This window comes from Episyrphus balteatus, chromosome 2 (assembly GCF_945859705.1).
Source record: "Episyrphus balteatus chromosome 2, idEpiBalt1.1, whole genome shotgun sequence".
NCBI classification, from domain to species: domain Eukaryota; kingdom Metazoa; phylum Arthropoda; class Insecta; order Diptera; family Syrphidae; genus Episyrphus; species Episyrphus balteatus.
The window spans coordinates 27,969,823-27,982,345 of NC_079135.1; the positions used below are offsets into that span (position 1 = coordinate 27,969,823).

The following is a 12,523-nucleotide window of genomic DNA, read 5'->3' on the forward strand; positions in this document are numbered from 1 at the left end:
TAAATTTTGTACGTTGCCCTCAGTTAAAGTAGAGCTCGCATCACTTATTTTATTTATGTATACTTTTTAAAAAAAGTTCCTAGAATAAAAATTACCATAAAACAAAACCTACGTTCAAAAATGTATACGTTTTTCAATAAATTCTTACGTATAACTAAGCGGTGGATTGCTGTTGCTTGAGCTATCGCCAGAACTTAAAGTCTCTGGTGTTTCTTCTTTAGCTTGAATCCTAGTAAAACTGGGATCTTTCTTTTCCCTTTTCTCACGATCTTTATCCTTATTATGCTTATGCTTGTGCTTGTGTTTATGTTTCTTTTTATCCTTCTTCTTTTTCTTCGTCTGAAAAGTAAACAATCAAAATAAAGTTAAATGATACAAAAATTTCTATTAAATACCTTTGACGAATTATCAGATTTTGATTTGCTATCATCTTCGTGTTTAAACATTCCTGGTTCAAAACCAACCGGGCCGGGTGTAGGTAATGCACCTGGTAACGATGTTGAATTGTCCGAATAGTATTCGGTTTTAAGCCTTTTGGCTTCTCCTCCACCACTTATTTCGCTATCAACGACGACAATAGACGATTTACCATCGACTTCAACTTCGGCTTCAAAAGGTTCAACTTTAACTTCATCTTGTTCCAATTTGATGGAAGAAGGCTCATCGAATGCATCCGAAGCGGATCTTTTTATAGCACCAGGTATTTCAGGTGGATCTCGAGGAGAATCACTTTCAAAGGGTTTGAAATCCTCTTTTATCGAACGAGGTTTGGGCACAGCAGATTCCTTGACAAATTCTTTAAACATTCCGGATGCATCTGACGATTGCAAACTTATTGGTTTCTTGATGCCATATAACGCGTAATACAAATCGACCATGTCACAACGAAGTTTTGTATCATGTGATAAATTGTTGCTAATTGAAGAAATGGATAAAGGGCAAGTTGATTATAGAACTTAGTTACTTACTTCATATTTTTCCAAATTCGCTCAACTAATTCCGGTTTGTCTAGCCGACTTCTTTGCATTTTTGTAAATGGTGGATTTTCAATAAGGAGACGTGCCAGAGCATGTCTTGCTGCCGGATCTGGATCACTTTCCATTAGAGTTATCAAATGATCCAAATCTTCCCATCGACCATCTACTTTGACAAAATCAACCAGACATTCCATTGCAGCAACACGAACATCAATGTACTGCCCATATGCAGCATAGCATCGATAGATTTTCGGCAATGACGGTAGGTGTCCACATTTTTGGAGTTTTCTAATAACTTTTAGACACGATACCGACACTGTGTATTTGTAAGAGGGCAGATGTTTTTCCAAGTTCAATAGTCGAGTGACTTCTTCCAATACAACTCTGTAAAAAGGGAATTCGGATTAATTTTTGAACTTTCAATAATTTTCTGTATAAGACAATACTTAGCATCAGCTGATAAATTTTCTGAAGTAATTGGAGCACCTTGAAGTACAACAGAAACGACTGGTGTGATGGAATTACCTAAAGCGTCTACTAATGCAGCCCGGTAATAGTTATCGGAGTAGTGATTTCTTGTGTTGTCGTTATATTTGAATAAATCCAATAAGAAACGAATTACTTCTGGTGGACAAATTCCATGAGATGTGCGAAGACCTGTATTAGAAAAGTTATGTATAAGGCAATCAGTCTTCTTCAGAATTATTCCTAATGCAAATTATTAGAGCAAAGAAATGCTTAAAATTTAATCTTGATGTCGAGTCCAGGAAAATTAATCATCGATTAATTCGATTATTTCAGAAAATAAGAGAGAAAAGAAAGATCAAACCATCGAGTTTGTGATAGCGGTTTGGATCAGATCACTTACCGGCTGCACTTAATATAAGGTACCTAGTTGAATTTGATTTATTTAGGAGCCTTAACCAGCTAATTTGTACAACTTGATCGGAAGAAACTATGAGGAATCTCTAGAGCTTTGCAAACTATTCCCTATAAACAAGAAAGAGGATATCTGCTTCATGCAGGATGAGGGTGTAATATCACTTCCCCGTCACTGTTGCCAATTTTATGTTAACATCCTTGATTAGGTTCCTGCGCAATCTAAAGCCAACTCCAAAGACAATGATTTCACAAACGCCCGTTGAACACTTTTGTTAGCTGATGATATGAACATACAGGGTGTCCCAAAAGTTAACGTCGAAACGAAAACGGAAGATAGGGTAACTTAAAAGTTGGTGTGTTCAATTCTCTTTTCAAAATGGTATAACATTGTTGAGAATATTCCATAAATAACCGAGATAAAATTTATTTTCTTAAGAAATCCGACTTTTTTATGAGGTAATTTTTCCATATTATTCAAGTTTTTGTATTCTGAAAGGGTATGAAACTTAACCCTTTGCTTCCTAGTGGTTTCACCATGAAACCACCTATTAATTATTTTTTATTTTTTATTGCAATAACCAAAATTTGAAAATTATTGCATGAGCTATTGCATCATGAGTAGTACGACTAACAAAAAATTTAATATCTGTATAAAAGTTAATATTTAGTTAAAAAAATGCAGGGTTTTCTCAATTTTTCAAGTATCCTAAACCTTAGAGCTATAAAATTAAATAACGGTAACACTGAAAGAGAGTGATTATAATGGTTCTTCAATCTATGGAATATGTAAACATGTTTTTCATCAGAAAATTTGCTTTTCCAATCTTAATACTAGTTTAATAAGACTTTTTGGTAAAACACATTTGTTTGTACGCGCATTTTTATCTTTTAGTTTTTTTACTTAAAAATGGACTTCAACTTTTGTACTCTCAGCTCAAAACATTCCTTATACAATGCAATTACTAGTTCAATCATTATTTTTTCGTTTTGGTGTGTAATTAGAAAATATCAAAACTTTTTCTCAAGATTTTTGTAATTTTTCGTGAAAAAAATTTAAAAAAAAAGTTACTCCGGGAACAAAGGGTTAAAAAATATGGAAAAATTACCTAATAAAAAAGTCGGATTTCCTATTAAGTTTTTAGAAATTGTTGAGTACATGAGCAACAAGTTGTAGCGAAAGATCGAAAATATTACCTGTAAATAGTTGATTAATGTAAGCCTCTTTGAGCCAGAACTCAAACAAATTTAATCAACATAGATTTAATAAAAAGGGTTTAGTAAAAGGGTATTCATGCAAATAATCTGAACTTAGGGGTAAGATTTTGAAATTTCGATTTGTTCCTTAAGCATGGGTCACACCTAGCTGATTGCCGACAACCTAGGAATATTTATGAGCGGCTGACAAAGTAAAACATGTCCAAATCTTGGTAGCAGGGAGGGCTACTAGCTGGTTAAGTTAAACATCTTTAAATTTTGGAAGCCAAGCAGTGGCGGTTAATCAGCGGCATGTGCTACGTATTTATGGCATGCGTTTTAAACTTTAAGGCTAGTCAGGTTAATATGATTCTGATGATCAGAACAACTTTCATAGACGATTTTTGACAGAGAAAATGTTAAGTTTAATATTCCATAAGATAACATGCAAATGATATCGATAATTTAAGGGAAACTTTTAAATTGATCAAAAAATCTAATTTCCATTCTAAATCCGAAGTTTATCTCGCAAACATACATACATACATTTTGGACGAAAAGGACATTTCTAGATTTCAACGAGAAAACAAGTCAATTTTGTGCCTTTAGTTGATGTTTAAGAATAAGCACCTCCTGCACCAATAGCACCACAATTCCCTACAACTCACCTGACATCGCAACTGGAATTGTTTTCTGCAGGAAATAATGCTGGAAATTTGAAAAATTATTTTGTTTTATAATATGCGGAGCACTAAACGATCCGAAGAACTTTCGAAAGATATTCAACATTGCTGGTGGACCATTCCATGATGTGACCATAGCATTAGCGACCTATAGAAAAAACAACAATATATTACAAAACCAATAAGTATTTCTGCAAATTAAATCACCTTCGTTAAACAGTGTGCTGCTTCACATCGAACCTTATAGAAACACCTTTCATTTTCGATGGTATCGGTTAGAGCTCTTCGCGTTGCAGACGTAGGATATTTCTCAAGAGCTTGAATTGCTTCAAATTGAGCCGTAACATCCCTCTCGTGTCTCAGCTGAAATTGCCATTGAAAATCAGGTTGTTCAATATTCAAATCTCTGAGCAAAATCATTTCAGGATCAAGACGTATCCAAAGAACTGGAGAATCATCCATTGCAGATAAATCCATATCTACTTCTTCGCCAGTGCAAAGTGGAATCTTTTTCTTTTTATTACGACGACTTTTTGAATGACAAGTAATATCCGATCTGACCACAGTGTTTTCAATTTGCAAAATATGCTTGAATGTACCATCCAACTCTTGAAGTTGCACCAACAAAGGACCATTGTATTTCTTCACTCCTTTTTGATTGACCGAATCCTGTCGGACCTCAAGCTCGATTGTGTTCCTTTTTCGATTGAAAACCGATGTTAGAGAGAATTTAGCATGCCCAGCTGTACGCACCCATTGATCCATAAATACAGACATATCCTTTCCCGTTACTGTGAAGATTGCCTTGATAAATATATTCGTCGAGATCAGAAGATGGTGCCAAAGCCCATTACCGATCTTTGTGCCAGCGGCATTTGTAGCCAAAGCAAGCTGCTTGTTGAAAACCTGAAGCAGCAATTCTTGTCCAATTCGGTCCTCCAACATACGAATCACCAAGTGAGCCTTTCGTCTCATAGCTTCGATGTATTTCGGTGAAACGGTATGCAAACTTTTGATTGGAAAATAGTGAGGAACCTCTTGGGATTTATTAGCCACATTCGCGGGATTAGTTGTTGAAACAGGCAATGGAGCTGGAGGTTGACTACAATCAAGAATTATTCCTCCATATTGCTCTTCATAGCGCACTACTTCAGCCATTTCTTTCTGAACCCATTCACGGTATTCGTTGTTGCCAAAGCATTTCTTCGAGTACAACCCGCAGAGATACTCTGCTATACCCTTCGCCAGCCACGTGTCCGAACACCGTTGAGTGGTTATGAAGCAGCCAAAGAACTGTTCAGCAATGGCTTTAGTCATGGCCGTTCGGGTGGCGTAAGTTTGATCGATTATTGCAATCGAATGAAGCAAATGCGTCGAGACAACACTCAAAGTGGCATAAGCGGCGATATTGACATCAGTTTCATCTACAAACACTTGCTTGTAGCATGAGAATGGATACCTTGTGGATAGAGTTTCTTCAAAGAACTCAAATGCCTCGTGCATGTATCGAACAGAGTTCTTTAAAAGAGGCATCAGTTGTGGGAGGCAGAAATGAGTGACCTCGTGCATGTGTGGATCTACATAGATCTCAAACGGTCCAATGGCTAGAGCTATGTTTGGAGCACTAACTGGAGTCGTAAGGGAATAGTGGAAGGTTTTTCTTCTCAGATCTGGTGTCATGACCACTTCGACCAATTCACCACAGGACACCGCTGTCAATAGTTTGTCAACGGTGAATTCCAACTTCCAGGTACATGGATCAGCAAAACTGTCCACACACGGAAACCACAGTCGTGTGGAGTTCTCATGACCATAAGTGAACATGTGAGCGGAGTTGGGTGTAGGTGGTTGACCTTCGACTTCGGGAGGTATAACAAAGTGAATGCCTCCCTGAGGATTCTCGATTGAGAATTCGATTCCAATGCGAAGACCCCGACCTTCTTGGATCATGTGAAATCCTTCAGGCGGAACTTCGATTATCAGTTCTCCTGCATTCACATCTGGATTAGTTTTTTGTGCTGCTGTTAAATGATGTTTGGAGAAAGTCTCCAACGAGCGGCTAGAGGAAAGAGTTTTCTTTTATAATCAACCAAAAAATTTAATGATCCTGAACTTTGCAGACAATTTATCTTCTGAGATTTGGGCAGTCACCAATCGCAAAAAAGAAACAGTTTTTCTTTATCTGTCTTAACAAATAAGTTATGGTAAAAAAACACAAAAAACACCAACAAAATTGACTTAAAAAACTTGGGACTTTCGTCACCACTGTAATAATGGACCGATTTAAAAAAAATAAACGTCTTTACAAAAAGTTATAACAAAAAAAAAGCAAAAAACATACAAAAATAACTTAAACAATTTTGGACCTTAATTATTACCTAAAAATAAATAAATGGTGAAAAAAAAATTTCTTCTCTTGAAAAAAAAGTCTGTGGTGAACACATGACAATAATTGTAAGTTTTTTCCGCAAAAACAATGGGATGCACATTGTTTTGCGAGAAAAAAAAATCGTGGTAAGCATACATTTTTTTTTATTTTGGTTTACAGATGTGGTGAGATAAAAAATATCCTTAAAAGAGACTGAATAAATTAATTTTGTTTTAATGACAATTTTAAATTTAATGGAGAGTCAACTTTTTTTTTAAAGACAATTAAAGACAAATAAAAACAAAAATAAAATATATTTAATGAAAATCGGTATATTATTAAGGTAATATATAACTAGGGTCCAATTTTGTTTCAGTTATTTTTTTTTTGTGTCTTTTGTTATAACTTTTTTCTTAAGGCAAATAAAAAAAGGCAAGTTTTTTAAATTAATTTTGTTGGTGTTTTTTTTTTGCGGTTGTTGGCAAAAATTTTTGCTGAGACAAATTTCGACCGAGAGGGCCCACAGCAAATTTTGGGAGTGGAGGTATGACCAAAATGTGAGTATACAGGTTTATAGCTTTATGCATTCTAATAACGAATTCAAAAGTCTGGCAGCTTTGAATCGCGGCTTTATATGGTTTTCCTTTTCAGCGGGGTTTTCCAATCAATGTGAGTAGGCTTAATTAACACAAATTCACATTATGAATATAAGAAATGATGGTTTGTCATTTCTCCTTAGCCTAAATACCTCAATCTCGGCGTTGCACTGTAATTTCGCCCATATGACAAAAAAAAATTAAAGTATTTTTTTCTGTCCCAAGTGACTTATTCTAATAGATAATAGTTCAATATTTACTACTACATATAATTTTTTCTTACAAGTCATGTGATATCTACATATTTTGTTTTAGCTTTCAAAGTAAGCTGATTATTTAATTTTAGTTGAAAACAGGTGTTAATAAATTTGATAAAATTCAAGTATTTTTATTTTTTATAAAAGTAAAATTTTTAATATTTTTTGAAATGGAGTTACAATAGGAAGGTGTGTAGATTATTTTATTTACTTTTTTTTTTGTCATATTTGGACGTTTAATTTTATATTTATGGTAGAGCCATGTAGTATTTACGCGTTTTTTTCTATTTTTGTCAATTTTCAAGTAAACTTTTAACGTTCTTTTTTGCGGATTTTTTGTGAAGAGGCATTTCATTGTACAAACATAAAGAATACATGTACATATAGCAAATTTAATGTATAAAAATAATTCGCTGTGTATTTAGAAAAATATTGGGTTCCGTTATTTTTGTAGTAGATCTCCTAGACGACCTCCAAAAAAAGCTGTCTGGCGGTGAGCAAGATATCTCTGATACAAATCACCCAAAATTGAAAAATCTAAAATATTCATTTCTAGGATAGACAAATGCAGGTAATGAACGAAGGAATAGTCAAAATATTGATTTTTGACAAAATGGCGGCTTCTCAAAGACAAAAATCGTTTTTTTTTTTCACGAAAATTTACACTTTAAAATGGCATAAAAAATGCAATTATTGTCAAAAACGTTTTTCCTTCGGTCATTACCTGACAAAAATATCAAAGAAAATTCAGTAAAAATTTCAAGCCGATCGGTCCAGCCGTTCCGGAGTAATCGTGCTCACCGCCAGACACATTTTTTTTGGAGGTCGTCTAGGAGATCTACTACAAAAATAACGGAACCCAATATTTTTTTAAATACACAGCGAATTCTTTTTATACAGTGGCGACAAAATAAATAGCACATGTACCCTAAAATTTATAAAATGAAAATTTTTCGCACTTTTTTAACTTAAAAGAACTGTTTTATTAATGAGGAAGTAAGAGCACAGATATATTTGATTTATTAAAAAAGAAATTAAGTACATTGAATTCTTAAACAAAAAATAACAACAAAATCATTAATACAGCTCAAGTTTTTTTGGGACAAAATAAATAGCACACTTCCTTAAAACAAAAACAAATTAACAAAAAATTTTTACACAGTTAAAAGAAAATAACTACACTTAGGAGCAAAAAAATGGAATCAAACTTTTGCGTTTTTTTAAAACTTTAATTGGCCAGGATGTAATTGACATACATGAATGTTAATTGCACCATTAAAAAGCTTGAAACAAAGGCTTTAAATCAATACTAGGAACTTTAAAACCCGTTCACTTTATAAGGATCCAATCAACATAAATGAAGCATGTAAGCAAAAAAAGACTGAAACTGAAACAGAGAGTATCTGGAAAATTAAACATTTTGAAAAAATTAAGTGCAATTTATTGACAGATAACGTCAATAGTAACGGTAGGAAAAAATAACTGAAATTGAAGCAGAGAATATCAAGAAAATTTAACATTTAGAAAAAAATGAAGTGCAATTTATTGACAGATAGCTATGATACTATCGTATGCATTTTGAAGTTTTTACCAACAATTAAAAGTAAAAAATTCAAGCTTTTAAATGAGACCATAAAACTTGAAGAATCATTATTTTATCCATTGCAATTTTTGTTTTAAATAAAAATTATCTTTTTTGATTCCGTTTTTTTGCTCTTAAGTGTAGTATTTGGTTGGGTAACCCTTATTATTTATCACAGCATAAAACCAGCGGTTAATAGACGTAACAAGACTCCGAAATCGCTCAAAAGGTACTGAATACCAAGCTCGTCGAAATTCCTGCCAAAGTTTGTCCAAATTTGACTTATCAGACCTGTTAATCGCTTTTCCCACGTCACTCTACAAGTCCTCAATAGGATTCAGATCTGGGGACTGACTTGGAAATTACATAACACCGATTTTTTGGACGGATAGCAATTGTTTCACAGACTTAGTCTTATGTTTTGGATCGTTATCCTGTAGAAATGTCCACTTTAAAGGCATTTCCTTCTCAGTAAAAGGTAGAATAGTGTCCCTTAGGATTTCCTTGTACTTAAGGTGGTCCATAATACCCTCTATCCGATGAAATGTCCCCGCACCATGCCAAGAAAAACATCCCCAAACAAGAATACTAGCCCCACCATCCTTAACAGTCTATATTTTATACTGCGGGTCACATTTCAACTGCCCCACGCGGGGAATTTCCGTATTGGGCATTTGGAAATGCCTCTTATGCCCCATAGGGTACATGTGCTATTTATTTTGTCGCCACTGTACATTAAATTTGCTATAGGGATATGTATTCTTTAGGTTTATATAATTCAATGCCTCTTTACAAAAAATCCACAAAAAAGAAGGTTTTTTTTGCACTTACAACTAGATATAACCCCTTAAGCAAAAAAAGATATGTCAGCTTTAAGAAAAACATAATATTAGCACCCACAATCGACCACAAGTAGCGCAATTGAAGTTTAAGTGTTGAATGTGTTGAGTCTTTTTGAGCAGTTTTGATTTTTTGTTTTTATATTAATTTTCCTTAGGTACGATGTATTTTTGCCTGCAGTGTGTAAAAAACGTCTATGACATTTGGGCAATAAAAAGTGGCGATATGGTTGAGGAAAAATTAAAAGTTTTAAATTCCGTCATAGAAAATATAAGTTCTCACAAAAAGGAATGCTTAAATTTTGACTTTTTGAAATTTCGAAATTTTTTTTTTTAAACATAATAATAACTTTTTTGAGTTTGATTTTGAAAAAAAAACTGAATTTATTATTAAAAAAAAAATAAATAAAGCAAAAAAACAGAACAAATTTTTAATGAGCAAAAATTACCATGTGAGTGGGCGTGTCAGTGGGCGGAAATTTGGTGTGGTGATTTTTTTTGAGACTTAATACTATGTCTGAAAGTTTAATCCCTATTGAACGAGAGGTTTAGAAGTTATTGAATTATGACGCCATTTCCATACAACCCAAACCACTGTGCGCTGAGACAGATAGAACCAAAGATATAAGTTTTTTTAACTAACCATATCTGCTCTATTCTTGAAGAGTTCTGAATTAAAAAAAAAAAAAAACAAACAAACAAACAGTGTCAAGGAAATATCAATGATGGTCAGACTACGACCTGAAATTCTAAACCTGAACTATATACCTCACAGAGCAGATCTTCCAGTCATCTGCAATATATGCAACAGGATTGAGAGGGAACACGTTGGGCATTTCTAGGAAAGTGTCCTACTCTAAGAGAAACGAGAAGATGTATCTTTGGAAAAGATTTTCTAGCCATTGAGGAAGTCATATTCGAATTAAATCAAATGAATGTTTCAAAACTGTATCTGTTCTGTACAATTGCTTTAAGATATCGAAATAGAATCTTACAAGGACTTTTTTTATGTGATAATTGTTAATTGTTAATAAAAAAAATAAAATAATTTAAAAATAGCTAATTATAAAATTTAAAGTAAAATTTAAAAAATAAATAATATTGTAAAAGTCTAAAAAAATCTAAAATCTAAACAAACAGAAAATTAAACAGAAAAGTCTCCAAAACAAAGCCGCTTAAACAGCTTATATCTTGAGTTCTTTTGATCACATTGTCAAGTCCTTATATTCAGAATATAAATTTGGTTTAATTTAGCCTTCTCACATTGATTGAAAAGCTCGCGTTATTTAACCCCCCTGAAAACAATGTAAAACCGCGATTTAAAGCTGCCAGACTTTTGAATTCGTTATTAGAATGCATAAGGCTATAAAACTGCATACCTACTCACATTTTGGTTATACCTCCAGTCTTAAAATTTGCTGTGCTCTTAGACTTATAAAAAAACTTAAAAAATATCGCCCCTTGATTTTTAACATTGTCTTTTAATTTTTCAAAATCGGACGAGTTTTGTGCAAAGTTCAGGATCATAAAATTGGATAGGAAACTTACGTTTTAGTATCAGATTGGCAGACATTCATAAACGGATCGAAATAGACGAATTTGGCTTCGCAAACATCGTTCAAGACAACACGATAGATGCGGCATTGTTGAGCATTCAAACGAATAATGTGGAGGTTCTCTTTCGCCGGAACGATGGTTAATTCAACAAAGCCCTAGGAAATAAATGAATTATACAATTTTACAAGTTAAATGACTTGATTCCAACTTACAATGATGCTTCTACGCTCGAAACTTATTCCAGTGAGGCTAACAATTTGATGAGCTGTATTGGCAGAAAAGAATACACAAGAAAATTTCGTTAGTTTTCGCCCTTAAAATAAAAGTTTGTTTTACTTATAATTTGAATGGCCGGGTTATCTCGGGTTTAGCAGTTTTTTCCACTTTCATTTTGTTCAATTTTATTTATTATTTTAATTTTTACGAAAAGAAATTAATATTTTTCATTTTATTTTGCTTGTTTACATGATTTCAAATCAAATGCATTTTTGCTGTGTTTGACGTTTATGACAAGTGGCTTGTTACAGTAGAGGTCGAAAAATCGAACTTTTTTTTGTGAATATTAAGGTGGAACTGGAATACGAAATGGATGTATTCAGCACTGAGTTAAAAAAAATAATATTTTTATTGGTTTTATAATAATAATAATAATGGGTATGTTTTTTTGTTTATCTATATAGATTTTGTGCAGCTGTCTGTCAAAAATGTGCATTTTTTTTAACAATAAACCAAAAATCATTTGTATATTCTTAGCTACATTTTAAGACCATGAGCATGACCATTAACATAAGTTGCGTCGTTCTTGTGTTATAAGCGTTTGAAGGTAGCCATATTGAATTTTATTTTGGATTTTTTAAAAATCAAACGTGTAAACTTTTTTATTTTTATTTCTAATTTTTCGAAAAAACTTTGGTAATTTTATAGGTATATGTGTTTGTTCGTCAATAGGTGTGTTTTTTTGTTAAAAACAACAAAAACTTTATCTGTATAGATTTTTGAAAAATCCAGAAATTATCCAGATTTTACTTTCTCTCGATAAAAACAGTGCCAAGGTAGTTTAATTGTTGTGTTCATAGAGAAATATCTGAAAATATTAACAAAAAAAAAAAAAGCAGAGAAAACGAGGTTTGAAAAAAACTCTCATAGAAAAAAATAATCAAAAATTTGTTTGACATGGTTGCATTGAAATGTTAATATCTCGAGATATACGCAATGCACTTTTCAGATAAAAGTCTTAAATGGATCCTGATAAGATTGTTGAACAGATATGTATATAAAATTACCAAAGTTTTTTCGAAAAATTAATATAAAAATAATAAAGTTTTCACATTTGATTTTTAAAAAATCGAAAAAAAAAATTCAATATGGCTACCTTCAAACGCTTATAACACAAGAACGACGCAACATTTTTGACAGACAGCTGCCAAGGTATATGCACAGTGGTGCCAGATGTTTGTATGGATTTCAAAAATCTCGATGTCGTTTTTTTGCACAAAATCTATACAGATAAACAAAAAAAAACACAGCTTATATGTGTTTATTCTAAATCAGGGTTTAAAATCATAAAATTGATACTCGTTCATATAAA

The 12,523-nt window shown here is 32.9% G+C and overlaps 1 protein-coding gene across 1 annotated transcript; it reads right to left on the bottom strand.

Moving 5' to 3' along the window:
* Window positions 1-11,441, bottom strand: LOC129912572 (transcription initiation factor TFIID subunit 2). Its single transcript, XM_055990880.1, has 10 exons — window positions 11,275-11,441; window positions 11,148-11,201; window positions 10,927-11,090; window positions 3,944-5,795; window positions 3,722-3,884; window positions 1,424-1,634; window positions 969-1,361; window positions 396-915; window positions 149-339; window positions 1-79 (listed from the first exon to the last, which is right to left on the bottom strand). Exons 1-10 carry the CDS (start codon window positions 11,323-11,325, stop codon window positions 67-69), a joined length of 3,612 nt encoding a protein of 1,203 aa, XP_055846855.1. The 5' UTR covers window positions 11,326-11,441; the 3' UTR covers window positions 1-66.
* Between the last annotated feature and the right edge of the window lie 1,082 nt (window positions 11,442-12,523).